This window comes from Penicillium solitum, assembly GCF_028829755.1.
Source record: "Penicillium solitum strain IBT 25940 chromosome Unknown utg000008l_segment0_segment0, whole genome shotgun sequence".
Taxonomy (NCBI): Eukaryota; Fungi; Ascomycota; class Eurotiomycetes; order Eurotiales; family Aspergillaceae; genus Penicillium; species Penicillium solitum.
Genome location: NW_027072127.1, coordinates 222,927 through 239,566, shown reverse-complemented (window position 1 = coordinate 239,566; position 16,640 = coordinate 222,927). Strand labels below are relative to the sequence as shown.

General features: G+C 47.9%; 9 protein-coding genes across 9 annotated transcripts; all 9 read left to right on the top strand.

Moving 5' to 3' along the window:
* Positions 1–563: 563 nt before the first annotated feature.
* N7455_009345 (fungal specific transcription factor domain-containing protein) lies at positions 564–2,477 on the top strand (the record flags this gene model as incomplete). The annotated part of the gene is made up of 1 exon (XM_040955931.2): positions 564–2,477. The coding sequence occupies one exon, from the start codon at positions 564–566 to the stop codon at positions 2,475–2,477; it is 1,914 nt and encodes a 637-aa protein (XP_040813697.2).
* Positions 2,478–4,266: 1,789 nt separating this feature from the next.
* tfb5 (TFIIH complex subunit TFB5) lies at positions 4,267–4,609 on the top strand (the record flags this gene model as incomplete). The annotated part of the gene is made up of 3 exons (XM_040955814.1): positions 4,267–4,285; positions 4,348–4,499; positions 4,562–4,609. 3 exons carry the CDS (start codon positions 4,267–4,269, stop codon positions 4,607–4,609), a joined length of 219 nt encoding a protein of 72 aa, XP_040813813.1.
* A 794-nt stretch (positions 4,610–5,403) lies between these two features.
* On the top strand, positions 5,404–5,889 carry N7455_009343 (Hsp20/alpha crystallin family protein; the record flags this gene model as incomplete). The annotated part of the gene is made up of 1 exon (XM_040955850.1): positions 5,404–5,889. One exon carries the CDS (start codon positions 5,404–5,406, stop codon positions 5,887–5,889), a length of 486 nt encoding a protein of 161 aa, XP_040813769.1.
* A 456-nt stretch (positions 5,890–6,345) lies between these two features.
* On the top strand, positions 6,346–7,246 carry N7455_009342 (enoyl-CoA hydratase/isomerase family protein; the record flags this gene model as incomplete). Its single annotated transcript, XM_040955920.2, has 2 exons — positions 6,346–6,458; positions 6,514–7,246. 2 exons carry the CDS (start codon positions 6,346–6,348, stop codon positions 7,244–7,246), a joined length of 846 nt encoding a protein of 281 aa, XP_040813659.1.
* Positions 7,247–7,713: 467 nt separating this feature from the next.
* Positions 7,714–8,518, top strand: N7455_009341 (rhamnogalacturonan acetylesterase RgaE; the record flags this gene model as incomplete). Its single annotated transcript, XM_040955840.2, has 2 exons — positions 7,714–7,825; positions 7,878–8,518. 2 exons carry the CDS (start codon positions 7,714–7,716, stop codon positions 8,516–8,518), a joined length of 753 nt encoding a protein of 250 aa, XP_040813784.1.
* Positions 8,519–8,958: 440 nt separating this feature from the next.
* Positions 8,959–9,393, top strand: N7455_009340 (uncharacterized protein; the record flags this gene model as incomplete). The annotated part of the gene is made up of 2 exons (XM_065606183.1): positions 8,959–9,273; positions 9,328–9,393. The coding sequence occupies 2 exons, from the start codon at positions 8,959–8,961 to the stop codon at positions 9,391–9,393; spliced, it is 381 nt and encodes a 126-aa protein (XP_065460146.1).
* Positions 9,394–9,416: 23 nt separating this feature from the next.
* Positions 9,417–10,271, top strand: N7455_009339 (uncharacterized protein; the record flags this gene model as incomplete). The annotated part of the gene is made up of 1 exon (XM_065606182.1): positions 9,417–10,271. One exon carries the CDS (start codon positions 9,417–9,419, stop codon positions 10,269–10,271), a length of 855 nt encoding a protein of 284 aa, XP_065460145.1.
* Positions 10,272–12,083: 1,812 nt separating this feature from the next.
* On the top strand, positions 12,084–12,338 carry N7455_009338 (uncharacterized protein; the record flags this gene model as incomplete). Its single annotated transcript, XM_065606181.1, has 1 exon — positions 12,084–12,338. One exon carries the CDS (start codon positions 12,084–12,086, stop codon positions 12,336–12,338), a length of 255 nt encoding a protein of 84 aa, XP_065460144.1.
* A 126-nt stretch (positions 12,339–12,464) lies between these two features.
* On the top strand, positions 12,465–15,342 carry N7455_009337 (uncharacterized protein; the record flags this gene model as incomplete). Its single annotated transcript, XM_065606180.1, has 3 exons — positions 12,465–12,821; positions 12,890–14,662; positions 14,743–15,342. The coding sequence occupies 3 exons, from the start codon at positions 12,465–12,467 to the stop codon at positions 15,340–15,342; spliced, it is 2,730 nt and encodes a 909-aa protein (XP_065460143.1).
* Between the last annotated feature and the right edge of the window lie 1,298 nt (positions 15,343–16,640).

Below are 16,640 nucleotides of genomic sequence, written 5' to 3'. Positions count from 1 at the left end.
CCCCACAATCCCAACTCCCCTTGCGACCTTTCGAGCCAACTCTCACTCACTCTCTTCGTGTCTGCACAATTCCAGGCCACCAAGGCCATTAATGTGTGACTCGACTGCCTAATGGCTACCACCTATTTGAGCAGGGTTTGGATCTATCATGAATACCTCCTCACTGCGAAACAAGCCGGCCTCAGCCGGCACAGGTGCCGGAGTGAAACCCCTTCGAAAGCAAGTCTCTCGGGCTTGCGACTGGTGTCGCGCTAGAAGATCCAAGTGCGATAATCAGCGACCATGTAGAGCATGTATTCAAAGAGATGAGCCATGTACCCAGACAGGCGTGGATGAAACGAAGACATTACCCCAAGCGTTAAGGTATGAAGATACGCGAATAGCTATTTGTGAATTTATGAGTAAACCCTAAACACTGATATAGAGAATCTGAGAGACTCAAGGTACGTGTCAGAGATCTAGAAAATGAGCTGGCCTGGTATAAAACCCAGTATCAAGCAAGCTCCACCGTGGGCTCATCTTGGAGTCCACCCGAACAAGCCTCTTTGGGTGGCTCTCCACATATGCCTAGCCGCACAAATACTTCCCCGTCAGAGCCTCAATCAGAGAAAAGGTCAGGCGAAAGTGACCTTATGGCTCAGAAGCCATGGGAAGGAATCGAGATTGGCACCGACCGCTCTCCGAATGTATCATGGTACGGGCCGTCGTCGCTCTTTTACTTCATCGGGCGTATGAATAGCTACATAGACTCGAGTCTTCACCAGGGACATTCCGGGTCGACCAAAGAAATGGTTCTTCATGAAACTGCACATACGTTGCTTGGCTTTGACACCATCAACACTTCGGAAGACTCGACACACCTCGCTCTTTCAGGCGACTCCCCATTACCCAGAGGGCAATTTCTGAGTCCAACACAGGAAGAATACTTTCTTGAGTTATTCTGGAAGTCCTATCACACATCTCTGTTCCCAGCAATCAATGAAACCAACTTTATGGACCACTATCGCTCTCTATGGAACGATTCGGGGGATTCAAGGACACCATGCGCGCTCGTGGACATTGTCATCGCTTTGTCCATGCAATACGGAGTATCCCGCTTGGCACCAGAGAAACAAAAATCCATCGCTGACGGCAACCCCAGCATTGCTGGTCGATGGTATTTCCGACGGGCCCAGATGATGTTAAACTACTATCTGGAAAGCCCAACAGTATCAACCGTGCAGTGCTTCCTACTCAGCGCTATCTATTTGTGCAATGGATCATTTCAAAACATGTCAGCCGATGCCTGCGGTAGTGCAACTCGAGCTGCCTATACTGTCGGGCTTCATCTGGATCCCCCCTCATCAATGCCCGAACCAGAGCGTGAATTGCGGAGGCGCCTATGGTGGGCTCTGTACCAGCTGGATGCCAAAATTGGAATGAAACTTGGACGTCCATTCACACTTCATCGGTCTTCTATCGAGCCCAGACTTCCTGATGACAAACCCGATACTGCCATGCAGTCGGGATCCCGCTTTACTCCCCTTGGGGGGAACAATACTTGGCTCGGTTTCCATCTCTACAATGTCAAGCTTTTCACCATTGCCAAGGAGATTCATGTGGCTTTCTACTCTAGAGATTTAAACCTTCCGGAGGGTCAGTCTATCTGGCACATCCCGGAGATACTCGGGTCTCACGCTGAGTATCTGCAATTACAGACCTCCAAAATGGATCAATGGCGAAAGGAAGTGCCTACTTCACTCAAGACCAAAAGAAAAGGGAACGGCGCAACATTCTCAACAGACGGCTCTCAAATGGAGTTTGAGCAATTTGCGCCCGAATGGCTCCAACGCCAGCGCTTAAATTTGGAGCTTCTATACCACACACTATGCCTAAACGTTTACCGTCCCTTCATCTCCTTCATTCCAGGTCGCCAGTCAGCGTTGACTCGCGAGTTGGCCACTAAATGCGCTCTCCACGCAATTACACTTACCAGCATCACACATCAAGCGCTTTCATCAACAACAATTTTACATGGCTGGCATGAATCTTTTCAATGGCAATGGAACGCATCTATGACCATTGTCGGCTTCGTCCTCGCAAACCCGCACAACGAGTTAGTCTCCGATGCCCGCCAAGCCGTCGATCTCTCAATTGCCACATTCGACATGTTCGGCGAATGCTTCGGAGTCGCGACTAGCGCTGCCAGAATCCTGCGCACCCTAGCTCCCAAAATAGACTTCCTCCTGCAATCCTATTCAGTTTCACAAGGTTCAGTCACAGGTCCTGGCGGACTGGACGGAGCGCCTATTGAGAACTTGAAATCAAATGAGATCGGATCAGAGTGGCTTGATAGTCTCATGTCAGATGCGTCTGCTTTTGATCCTTCTTATGTGATGCCGATGCAGGAGATGTTTCAAATGGCTTATTCGATCGAGCAGTGGAGTGGGTTGGATTCGTTAATGCCGAGTATGGGGATGGATCAGTGGATGATATAGACGTGGGTTGTCTGGATTATTGCTTGTAAAGACACGATTGTTTCCACGATGTTGTTCCAAATTTCCTGCAGTGAGCCTTTTAGTCTCATCGGTGAAGGTCTGTCGTCGTTCAACTTTAACCCGTGAAAAGACCGAGGTACTGTCTCTCTATTGAGATGCGATGACAGTCATTGATGTGCCGGCATCGGGACTCAAATCTGGTGCCCGCAGGAGAAAAATAATCAGTCCTTTACCCTGCAGGTTGGCTCGGGGTGTTGACCCAGTACACTACCACTACCGGCCCTGATATACATATAGTCCTCGGGACATTTTTTTAAAATATGTCATTGCATCCACCTACCTATGTACCTAGGTAGTATCCCAAGGGTTTGTCACACGACATCGCCTCTCGGGCTCCCCAGTCAAAGCATTGTGGCATGCATGTCTTATTTCTGTATTCCCAGGTATTAAACAAATGAATTAGGTACATAGCATCTAAAAAGAAAAAAAATGTGGAAGTGGCCACAACGCTCTTGTTTCAAGGACATATCCCACAAATAATATTAGAAGCAGGTACAAAGCCTCTGATGCATGAAACGTATCACACCCGGTCGAAGAGGTCATTCCAAACTTAGACCCATTCTCTCAAAGATGGCCAAGGATCTTTAATGAGACATGGGCCTAAATCCAGACGATCTTTACGCCCCTCCCACTTGAGAGAAACCCACCTGTCACCGCGGAAAACATAGAAGGTATGGTTTTCATTAACTGCGGTGGTGAAAATAACATCGACAGAGTCAAACCCGGCTTCTCGAAGGCCTCTCCAACCCTCGGTAATAGGCACAGGTCCCCAAGTAACCCTGTCTTCCGACCATTTGTACTTCAAGGTCATTGTCCCGGAAATGAAGAACATGTGGTCATCTTCGTTGGGATCAGGAATACCTGCGTCCACAGTGTTGAACCCTGCAGCCACCAGCGCCTTCCAGCTTGACGCAATGGTTTTTACACCACCGTATTGAAAAGAATCCGTGAGGCCGTTCGTGGGATCGATGTTGGCCCGGAAATAGTGGCCTCCGAGGAGAATAACAGGTTGTAGGTCGGATTAGAAAGTATTGTGAGGTGTGAGGTGGATGAACTTATGTTTGACTACCGTGAGCCTTCAACGAGTCTCTGGTGGATGAGACCGGCTCTTTTTGGTTGGGAGAAGATAACCATTTGATGTGGGGTAAGAGTTAGAGAACCCATAGGAGTATGCATGGATAAGGGAGTGGATGAAAAACAAGGGGAAAGCGGGGATTAAAGAGAAGAAGGAAGAGGGGAGAGAAAGGTGAGAGGGGATGGGAGAGGAAGGAGTAAACAAACGGAACAAATAGGCAGGAACGATCCTACATATCTCCAGATGTAGCTGAAAGAGTGCAGAGGAGAACGCTTATGAGCTTACGGATCAAGGCTAAGGATTCCAAGGTTGGCATATTGCTTGCATAGTATAGTTGCTAGATCTTAACAAATCAATCGATGTAGCATTGTATAGAGAAACTTGATAGATCTAAAAAATGAGAAAGAGAAAGTTCTAAGAGTGCGTAAATTACTAGCCACCTAGGCAGTCTCTGAGGTCATCATGGATCTGGTCTGGAGTATAGTATAGCCAGTTATGGCATTGCGACTGTTAGGATCGGGTGAAGGAGTAGTCGGGATTGAGCCAGAGTGAGATTCTCAAAGATAAGGGATGTCTTGGCACGGGTGTCTCCAATCAACTTCTCCCTTCTCCTCATTTCACTCCTTCGTCTCTCCACACCTCCTTCTCTTCAAGATGCCACGCGCCGTTCGAGGTCAGACCCTCTTTGTCTCTTGCTTCCTCGGATATCTTGCTAACACTTTGTATCATCGGCAGGTCTGCTGATTGAATGCGATCCGTCCATCAAATCCATGATCCTGAAGTACGACGAAGAGCGACATGACTACATAGTCGAGGATTTGGATGATGAAAACCACCTTGTCATCAAAGAGAGCCAGCTACAGAACCTCAAGGTTCGCCTGGATCAGGTACCTACTACACCATAGCTATTGTGGGAATACCCAAGCGCCATTACTCACACATTTGACAGGACCTTGACGAAAAGATCATGCAGCTAGATGAATCTGAATCTGAATAGTTTATAACCAGCTATTTTGCACTAGACACGATGTCTATACACGCGACGCAAAACCAACCGGTCCTCATATCCAAGTCCACAACGCTCTCGCAGCACACGGTCGTGAATGTGCCCATCTCCCACCACTCGTTACAAAGGATCGCATCATGATTTCAGCGGTATCCAATGGTTGAATGCAGTCTGGTCACCTCAATCATCCGCCCTTCCTCCGACCGATGAGTACCTGGCCACCTTGCATAGAGAACACTCTCAAAGATAGTGTGGGGACTGCTCTCGGACAGAGGGGGGGTTGGAGACTGTGCAACCCATCGAGGCTGGTCATACTTCACAATGCTGTATATCCCAGCTCCAGGCTGTGCTGGCTAGTAATACCCTTGCAATAAATGAGAGGCGTGTGACGTGACCGAATGTTGGCGAAGCACATCATCCAAAGCACCGGATAAACCATTACTCCGGCGGATATAACCATGGACAATGTATATAGTGTAGCATGTCACTCTCCAATAATCTTGGAAGACACATTTTCATGACACTTGCATTTCCTGCTAAATACCCTGGGCATATACACTGCAATCAGTCAATTACGCTCTATTGCATAAGACAACAGTCGCGACCATCGACTAGATGTCAATGACAGGTTACACGCTATGTTGTGCTATCTTCCTGTGTAAGGGCACCTGTTTTCTGGTGAATTATGGCTATATAAGTTCCTCGTGGACCCCTTGTTCAAATTTCCTCGCAGCTTCAATATAAAATCACTTCTTCCGAATTATCCAACTTCCAACTTACACAACATGTCTCTTCTCCGTGCCAACTTCCCCGGCTCTGGCGACTTCGGTCCTCTCTTCCGTCTGCTCGATGACTACGATGACCACCGCTCTTCCCGCAACCAGCCCGCGGTTCGCTCGTTCTCTCCTCGCTTTGACATCCGTGAGAGTGAAGATGCATACCATTTCGATGGTGAACTGCCTGGCATCGATCAGAAGGACATCGATATCGAGTTCTCCGACCCCCAAACTCTAGTTGTCAAGGGCCACACTGAACGCGAGTACCATACCGAACCACCGGCCGAGGGCAAGGAAGGCAAGGATACAGACGAAGACAAGCCCACTCACCGGTTCTGGGCCAGCGAGCGCTCGGTCGGCGAGTTCCAGCGCGTCTTTTCCTTTCCGACTCCTGTCGATCAGCACAATGTCAAGGCCAGTTTGAAGCATGGCATCTTGTCCATCAAGGTACCCAAGACCACTGCCGCTACTTCCAAGAAGATCACCATTGAGTGAAGAGTCATTTCCTTCACGTCGACACAGGAGGTACAATTCTGTTGCCAATGGTATTGGACGGAACTTGGAACTTTCCCCTACATCTGTAATTTTCTGTTTTATTTATGCCATAATGTTTTCCTAATTCTTTTGGATATTTGTCATATATGTATATCCATGATCCGGGGCCTCGGCACATGCAAATCCTAAGTTGGTACGCAAAATATAATGTTTGAGTATAATCTTTTTCGAAAATGAAAATAGGTCTATAATTACATTTAGAAATAAATAAGGCCATGTAGTTTTGAAGGCATCTAAGATATTCCAAGGCATTCAAAGTTGACATTCGGTTGTTGCTCACGTTTTGCTCCAGTACCGAGGTCCCCCCCGGCTGTGTAACAACAGTCCTCTTATACTCCCAACTCCCTCCCTTCTTTCTCTCTCAAACAGCAGAAACATCCATTTTTCTCTCTAAATATGGCTGACAACTACTCTTTCGAATATTTTACCATCCAACTTCCCACCGACCATCAATATGTGGCCCATGTGGAAATTAACCGCCCGGAAAGGTTGAACGCCTTCATCGAAGTGTAAGCACTAACCCCAGATTTCGACCTTGTATATTCTCTAATAAATCAAATTTAGTATGTGGGAAAACATGGCCCAGATCTTCAACAAGCTATCCTCGGATCCTCGCGTCCGCGCGATCGTCCTCAGCGGTGCTGGAGAGAAGGCATTCACCACCGGATTGGATGTTAAAGCGGCCTCGGAAGGCCTTCTATCGTCAGACACCAAGACCGACCCAGCTCGAAAGGCGGCCGTCCTTCGTCGGCATATCACCGCTTTCCAGGACTGTATCACCGCGGTAGAGCGTTGCGAAAAGCCCGTTATAGTTGCTCTTCATGGATTCTCATTGGGACTTGGCATTGACCTATCAACGGCGACGGACGTGCGTCTCTGTTCCCGCGATACCCGGTTTGGGGTCAAGGAAGTCGATATCGGGCTCGCAGCAGACATTGGCACCCTCAGCCGACTCCCCAAGGTGGTCGGAAATTTCGGGTGGGTCAAGGAGGTAGCTCTGACAGCTCGCGAGTTCGGTGCTGAGGAGGCGCTGCGTGTGGGTTTCGTCAATGCGGTGTATGATAACCGTGAAGCCACTATTGCGGCCGCGTTTAAGCTCGCCTCCCTGATCGCTAGCAAGAGCCCTGTGGCCGTGCAGGGCACCAAGGAGATCTTGAACTTCTCGCGTGATCACTCTGTGCAAGATGGACTGCGCTATACGAGTGTGTGGAATAGCGCGGCTTTGCAGACTCAAGATGTCTCGGCGGCTCTCTTGTCTGGGTTGCAGAAGCGTACTCCAACATTCGAGAAGTTGTGATGGCAAAATCCACTATTTCTCACTGTATATAAAACATCTACGGAGTAGTCTACTAATAGAAACTTCTGTGACATGCCAAGGAATGTCATCATCATCATATCTGACCGTGCTCAGGGCTATATCGGAGTACGTCCGTACATGTGAGCTGTTTTAGGATAAATTCCCGGTTTACCAAGCCTTATTATTTCCAGTCCGTGTCCTATTAATAAGTTTCCATGAATCAGAAGCGACGATCAACGGGTCTCCGCATTTCTCTGCATGTTTCATTGTTTTTTTCTCCGAAACTACAATGAAACTCGACAATGGCCATGTATACCCCGCTGAGAACGCCAACCCTTTTTCCACGTATCCAAGCTACTGTTTAGCATGGACTGAAAATATATATAATTTCGAAGAAACTGCTAATTCCCTGAAGAACATTTACAAAAAGCCTTCTCATTAAGAACTTTCTCTATACTCATCTCACCATGAAATCTGCTATTCTTCTCTCCGCGCTCGTCCCTAGTGCGCTGGGTACAACCATCTACCTTGCTGGTGACTCAACTATGGCAAAAGGTGGGACTGGATCTAGCACCGCGGGTATGTGTATTCTCTTTCGGTCTCCAGGATAGCATCATGCTAATACTCCCAGGTTGGGGTGAATATGTTACGCCCTATACCTCACTCACCGTGTCCAACCAAGCTGTCGCCGGCCGTAGCGCACGGTCATACACGCGCGAGGGTCGGTTCGATGCCATTGAAGCAGTTGTTCAATCTGGAGATTGGGTGATCATCGAGTTCGGGCACAACGATGGTGGCTCTTTGACTCCCACCGATAATGGGCGTAGCGATTGTTCTGGCACAGGCAGCGAGACCTGTAGCACAACCTACAATGGGGTCGCCGAGACGGTGTTGACGTTCCCGGCATATATAGAGAATGCCACCAAGGCGTTCAAGGACAAGGGCGCGAATGTGATCATCTCCAGTCAAACACCCAACAACCCCTGGGAAACTGGGACTTTCACCTATACCCCGTCGCGGTTTGTGGGATACGCGGAGTTGGCAGCTACTGCTGCCGGCGTGGCCTATGTTGATCACGGGGCTTATGTGGCAGACCAATTCCAGACGCTTGGTCTGACTGCTGTCGATGCGTACTTCCCCTTGGATCACACGCACACCAGTCCTACCGGTGCATCGGTAGTGGCCCAGGCCTTTTTCAAGGCTGTGGTTTGTGGGGATGTTGCGCTGAAGGATTCTCTGAGCACCACCTCTTTCCCTGGTTCGTGTCTCTAAACGGACAGATGTGCGGGACCTATACAATCTAAGCTTGTTTTGTGACTATATTGTGTTGCCTGTAGAGCGAGATAGCAGATTGGGTGTGTCGACGTCTGAACCCAAGTGCTATTTAAATAATTCGCTATACCAAGCGCTTGTTGGTGGACATTTTGTGTCGTTGGCGTACATTCACCTTACAGTCATGCCCTTATATCATCTTAAGCTAAATGAATCAGATTATATGTTGCACTAAGGAGTAGCATCTCTTAGAAGCGGTATCTTCTAGAGACCCCTCTGTTCCTTCCTCATTTCACTAGGCAGGAAATATCGCCTAGGCACCTTCCTCATCTGACCTCTCTTTCCCTTATTTTCTCCTCCCCCCTTCTCTTCTTTCTTCTTCTCTTATCCCATCCCTCTCATCTCTTCTTTCACTCTTCTTATTCTTTTCATCCAATCACATGGTCTGGCTCTCTTCGTCGTCGTCGAGCACGAGGACCATTGCAACCGCTACTGTCTCTTGGCAACTGGCACCGTGTGCCGACCATCTGCACGACCCGTTCTCCCTCTTTCTCTCTTCCTCGTCAACGAGCACGAGGATCATTGCAACCGCTACTGTCTCTTGGCAACTGGGACCGTGTGCCGACCATCTGCACGACCCGTTCTCCCTCTTTCTCTCTTCCTCGTCAACGAGCACGAGGATCATTGCAACCCTACTGTCTCTTGCCAACTGGCACCGTGTGCCGATCATTCTCAAGTCTCATCCGATTGATAAGGTAAGGATGACACATTACTCTAAACCTTATCCGAAGCTTACTAAGGTCATATAGTTTCGGACGCCGGAATGTCTGCACCTTCTATCCTCATGGATTCCCCTTCGGAGAACTTTACGTTAACCTCAACGACAAGACATTTAGAAATGTCTGATGACGCAGGCTCCGCAGAAATCGAGCACTCAGACGCCCAGTGCTTCGACGCGCTGCCCGACGACACAGTCGAAGCCATCGGATCAACGGAGAGTGCTATCCGGAAGATTATCAGAGAAAACAAAGCAGCGATCGACGTGGTGAAATATATATGTTTCACAAACGTTTCATCAGCTGTTGCGGACAAGTTTTCTTTGCGCAATTCTCGGCAGATGTTTAATCGCAGCACTCGATATATGATCATCAAGCTCTTGACCGGGGCCCATGAAACAGCTGCATCCTGCCTAGAGAGTGCAGTACAAAATGAGATATGCAATATGGGGCTGGACGAGTCGATCCGCCCGTTACGGTCCAAAACCATCCAAGGAATCTTTTGCGGCAAGGAGGCCGACGCGTCGTTTGGCCTTGCGCAACCTACTCCAGGTCGCAGTACAAAATGGCCGACCGTTGTGATCGAAGTCGGAGTGTCTGAGTCATATCGAAAGCTGCGAAAAGATGCAGAATGGTGGCTTACGAACTCGAGGGGCGATGTGAAGCTTGTGATTATCGTGTCTATCAGTCGAAAGACTCCCAATGTCACGTTTGAGACTGTTACTTTGGACCTACCCGTCAACTCCTTGCGACTGCAGCGGCCCCGCTACGTCCCAAAGATACGGCAGAGCATTACGGTATCCCGCAAAAAAAACGAACCCAACTCACCGATTACTATCACGCCACGAGTACCTTTGACCATTGGGTTTGAAGAATTGTTTTGTCGTCAACCAGTCCCGCCTGAACACAACATTGACCTATCACCTGATCGGTTAAGACGGATCTCAAAACACGTGTGGGGGGAGCAAGAATTCTAGCTTATCATTAGCTCTGTACCTCTGTTAGTTCTCTTAGGTAACTTCTTCAATGGCACAATCTTTGCTACAATAATCGTGGAATGATTGTCAAAGTGCTGTGTAGATTCTTGAAGACAAAGACGCGACAGAGAAAGATGGCTGTAGAAGGAAGAAGAATGAAGGTCCTGAAGGTCATGAAGGTTTATTTAGTACCATGTTATTTATTTGCCATGCTATTTGTTTGCCATACTTTATCCCTTATACTTTATGTATACCCCACAGGATTATTATTACTTGAAGCTTTTCGAGGCATGACGGTTGTGGGTTTCATCTGGTACTTCTATGTTGAGAACACGAACTTGTCTCTTGAGCGGATTGACAGCTGTTTTTTAAATCAAACATGGGGTTGGGAACGCAATTAGCTGGACAGAGGCAACCATGATAGCCCGTACGGAGGTTATTTTTGATTTGGCACACACTCGAAAGGAAAAACTTAACACTAAGCACTATAAGATTATAGTTTAACTTTGGCATCTGAGGTTCCTTTATATCTATAGACGAAGAGCTGTCTGGGTATACTTCCCGAAACCAACATTAGATACATTGTAGAGTAATACCTGCGGGACAAAGTCATAAATAGCGGCTCCGGGGGTGCGCGGCCTTCCGAGGTCGGGGACCCTATTCGTCCTAGGGCAAAATGCTTTTGTCTATGAAATCCCAGAGTACTTCAAATATTCTTCAAGAGGCTACTTAGAAAATCTTCGATGCAGTCTGTCAATTTGAGTTACTCAATCTAGAGTTTCTTTGTGTTGGACTCGGGAGGCGTATACCAACCCTTAGATACAACGAGACCAGCCATTTGAGATGAATCTTGAATTGCAACCTAAGTCTATCAACTAAATAGAATATCAGGAAACAAGTGTACTGTAGAAAATGCAGAAGGATAAGCGCTAAAAAGAGATCATTGCAACTACGTTGATAGACTGTTATGGTCCTTGGGAACATTGCGACTATTCACATTTCCTGAATGCTATGTGCGGCGGTTTAACCTGGCAAAGTCTTCGCGCATAAACCCCATTAATCAGCTAGTAAACTACCCGACTAGATAACAGGAAGTGCACTGCTACGTATAAATACAAGGCTAAGTACTCATATCTGCTATACCCCCATCCATGGATACTGGAGACTAACCTTGGAAGAATGATGATGTGCAAGTAATACTAACCCCGTGGGATACATAACTATAAAGTAAGATAATGTACGGCAAAAAAATAACCTGCACTATATAAACCTTCATGATCTCCATTCTCCTTCTTCTTCCTTCAACCATCTTCCTCTTTCGCGTCTGTTATCTTCAACAACTTACACAGCACTTTGACTATCATCCCACGGCCTTCTACAAGCCCTCGGCTGGTATGTTTCCCTTATCACTTTACTTCCCAGCTTCCTCCCTTTCAACTTCCTCTCACATTATCTTTCACCTTCCTCTCACTTGATCACCTCGTTTGACATCCGTCAAGACACTACTGCTTCAAGACTGACTTATTCAGGTCCCTTTATTCTCACTGTTAGTCCCCACTCACAAGATCAAATTCAAGCCACGTAAGTGACCTACAAATGAACCCATGGTTCTCCCCAGTCTAACCCATTTATCATTACAGAAAGATACACCCTCCTCGAAATTTACCGCGGCAAAGTTTGCCAGGCGTTTTACCTCAGCAGCACTGAGAGCCCCAAGCCTCAAGCAAGGTAAAGAACCTCCAACTAAATCTTCTCTTCGGCTCTAATCCACCATTCCATTCGCGCAGGTATCACATCCCCCACTTTGACACTATGGATGATCCCGACGAGCCATTCAGCTATCACCATGACGTGATAGAGGCTTCGAAGCGCATGACACGAGGCAGTGATGGGCTCAGCTGGTACAACGCGACGACTGCATTTTCTGAAGACAAGTATAAAGGCAAGCGCCCAGCCGATTTGAGAAAAACCAGAGCCGGTACTTTGACAGTGAATCTTTTTCAACGGTTTCATACGACAATCGTATGCGGTGCAAAGGCTACGCGTTTCCAAGACGGCAAAACCTGAGCCGTATATTCCGAGCCCCGTGCCCTTCTCTCTTTTTTCATTGGAGGGGGAATGGAGATTCCTCATTTCGGTCTACGTCTTCGCCTACAAGTGCAAAATTCCAAAACACTGTACCGTGATTTCACTATGGTATGGACTGCCTGGGACGACGATGACTTTGACTCCGAAAGAACCCCCACCTTCACCCCGTCTGATATGGAGAGATTCACTTTCTCGGCATCATTGACGGATGTGAATCTCAGGAAGGTTAAGCTTGATGAAAACTCAGCAAAAGCTTGCAATGGAAAGGATGGCGCGGAAGCTTTCGAAATTCAATGGACATCTCACACTATTCCGCAAATGGTCTCGGGTTTCGAGATACCGGACGCCCAACTGGAACGGTTGTTCCGACCTGAACAAATTCAAACATTTCAGCGATTTCGGAATATGCGCGCAAAGAACATCTCTATCCGTGTCGTGATGAGATTCTACATAACTGGTGTGGTATGGCTGCTATGCCTCGGCCAACATTGCCCCCATACCCTTTTTACGCATGTCGCTATGTTAAACAGGCAAAAATGTTTACAATGATAAAAGCGATCCCCCCAGTTACGGATCCCACAATCAAGCATCATCATCGACTCCGAAAATTCGGATGGCTAAGTATGGCAGACAGTGGGTTTCAGGAGACTCCTGAGCTACTCACTCATACAAATGCCCCGTTTACCGTGTTCCTTAACGAGAGAGAATACGAGGCAATCCGGATGATTGGATTACTCCGAGAAGCAGATGCCCAAAAAGAGACGGCTATCACGCAGTTCAACAATTTCTATGAAGTCGAGCTTTTCCGAGCGTCTGATGTTCATAACGTCAAAGGCAATAGACTCGATGAATACTTCTACGGAGTCATCGACGCGAAGTCTATACTTCGAGATCGAGAAGACGCCCAGGAAATGTTAGAACAAGCGATGCCCCTCCCGCAACCTGGAACTCCTGTGACCACCTCCCCAAAGCGGCTAAAAGCCAGTGAAAAACCTCGCAAAGTTAACAAGAACCGGCTTTGGCAGGGCGTGGTTGTCTATTCGCAGGGAATATCTTCTATTGTCGATCGCCAGTCTTCTTATCACGCAATCTGTGTGCGGCTGAAAAGACCAGCGATCCAGGAGTCGATAGGGATGAGATTGAATTTAGCAGGGTTTGCAACCTTTGGCTCGCCCAATCCAGCGATTGTACAAGCACGCCGGGCAATCAGATATGCAATGTGGGGAAATGACCATTTTGCTGTTGCTAGGGACAATAAAGTGAAACGTCTACTGTTGGCCCACGACAATGCAACCATCGAGTTCCGTCGGCATGGAGACCTGGTCGATCAAAAGACGGGTCAATTTATCAATAACATCCAGAGAACCCGGAACGAGGAGCAAATCAAGGCAATTCGATCCGCATTCTCCGATGGAAGTCTATGGTGGAACTTTCTTTCTCTCGTCACGGGTCCCCCCGGCACTGGTAAAACTTCTGTATCTGTCTCAATTGCCGCTCATTGCCTTGAGCGAAAGTGGCCGCTCCTGATTGTCTGCGCCTCCAACCATGGCCTTGATGTGATTACGGAACGCATCATTCGGTATATGGAAGATAAGAAGATCTCTATGGCGGGATTTTACAGGCTAGGGACTGATTACTGCGAGTCACACGAGATGCAAATGCCGCGAGAATCGTCTTCACACGCACGCGATGAAGATGAGAATGAAGATGAGGACGATTATTACGGACGGGAACCGTCTCCAATGTTCAGAAAGGTCGACAGAGATCTCCGAGAACGTGGCGTTGATCCGGAACTTAGGCAAGTTGTTATTTCCTCAATGGAGGGGATCACGGATCCAAGTCATCGGTTTTCCCTGGGAGCGCATATCACCAACTCATTGGAAAGGATTATGGCAAGGGGCCAAACAAAGCAGATCACGAGAGACGAAGCTGCTAGTGACATTTCTGTTAAAGAAAGAGATTGCCTGTGGGACTTTATAACCTCCCAAGAACTTCTTAGGAGGCAGGGCGACTTGTTTTTAGAGTCAACAGCCCTTGTTCCGGCATCAGGATCAACTTATGCGGATGATTCCCCCCCTGGGACAAGCCACGAAAAACTTGTTAGAGAGCAGAAGAGGCTCTGGCTGAACCTGCAAGAGCTCTACCTGAAAAACGCCAAGATAGTTTTGTGCACTGCATCAATCGCTGGTCGAAAGGCGCTCCGAGGCTTTCGGCCTTCATACCTGATTGTCAAAGAAGCATCTCAAATGGTCGAGTCACAAGCGCTGAATGGGATCATGCGCAATCTGAATGGGTTAAAAAAAGTGATTCTCAGTGGGGATACTGCACAGCTTCCACCAACTGTGATATCGAGGGATCGAACGAGTGTTTCAATACGGAACAGGTCTCGCTGTTTGAGCGAATGATTCAAACCGGTCATCCTCATACGCAGCTACGAACGCAGTATCGGATGGCTCCTGACATTTGCAAGCATGTGAGCGAAAGCTTTTACGATTCGAAACTGACGACTCATCAATCGTGCTTCAATGGACTGAAGGCAAAGGACTTCTCTACTAAGATGGCCAGCTGGTATGACTGTAGGCGCGGAACTTCCTATTTCGTGTCTGTTGACAAATCTTCACTTTGGCGCCGCAAAGGCTCGACATCTGTCCTCAATCCAGAATATGTCGACTTCATTTGCGGATTGGTCAGTCAGATGATTAGGGGCGGAATTCCGCAGAATGAGATCTTGATACTTTCATTCTACGATGAAGAACGCCGTGCTCTATCTTCTTTGCTGCATGACAATTTGCACCTAAGAGCAATCGAAGTCAAAAGCGTCGATGCCTCCCAGGGGAGTGAAAGTCCCTTTGTCATCCTCTCAACAACTCGACCAGGGGGTCAAACGGGCATAGGATTTGTAAGAGACCGCAATCGACAGTGTGTTGCGCTCAGTCGAGCGCAAGATGGTCTCGTGATTGTGGGGCACGAGAATATGGCTTAAAGGGCACGAGGGTCACGGTTACGACAGCTGGAGAAAGGTGATCCGAGATCATGATACGGCGGGTCGATTGATTCGGCGGGTAGGCAATCGGACAAAAGTGGTCGGGAAACTTGCGATCTCGGAGAAAGACTGGGAGCATCTTTATTGATTAAATTGGAGGGAAAAAAAGAGGAAAACCAAAAAAAAAGGATATGACTTTTAGATTAATAAAAAGGTCAGGCTCTATCCAACAAAGGAGCTTTCTCTACGGAGTACGGAGTACTCCATAGTAAATGCTAGATCAATCACATAGTGTTTCACTATAAAACTCTTAGCGCCGTGGACAAGCGTGGGCGACAAGCGTGGGCCGCTGAATTTCTGTGAGAGAGAGGGAATGAATGCGGCAACGAGGAAGAGGAAGGGGGGGGTAGAGAGGAGACTTAGAGAGGAGACTTGTTTGCAGTCCCTCTCTTAGATTTAGATGAGAGACAATGGGGTATATCATACATTCACTCATAGGCAGTAGTACATTATGCTTCCAAACAATATTATTTCATGACCTAGCAGCCTTCAACCTCCTCTCCGCTCTTTTTTCTTTTCACCCGGTCCCGAAGATGCTTGACTGGACCACGCCCTCCCATTGCCCACCTGTCCTGTTGACGGGACGGTCTTTCTTCAACAGGCCCAAGCGCCGTGTCTGGCGGCCAGCTGCTAGAGGTCGTCACCGTCGAAAGGCTTCGAATGTGATGTGGATCTCGTAGCTCTCTCAGCCATCCACAACGGTCGCTGTTGACTGATTCGTCCTGTAGACTCGAGGGATTCGCTTCTGTCAGCGTCAGAAAGCCCCCCTCTGGAACCACCAGAGATCTGTCAGACCGGAATCTAACCCACCCCCTTGTGGGAGACTCCTCCTGCAGACTCTCCCGGATGCGATTCCTCGGGGGGACTCGATGCTACAGGATGACGATTGTCCTTCGGAATACTGGAGAATACAGTACCGTCCAATGGACTGTTCTTTGATATCAAGAAACTACATACATAAACCGGGAAGGATAACCTTCTCCCGGATGCGCGGTCAGGCTCCCCGGCGCGAATTTACTACCGTACCTGGCATTTGTTGCTAGTGAGTCTCTTGGGTTGAGTATGATATCTTTACAGAAGATAACGAGTATACTAGGTCTTGGTGGTGCTCCTTAGGAGGTATTCAAGTCTTATTTCTTGGTGATATGGTGTTGGGGGTTAATTTGCTTATGTTTATTTCTTTTGGCACACTTGCGATGTGTTGTCCGGGTACAACTATATCCAAAAGCAATTGTAGA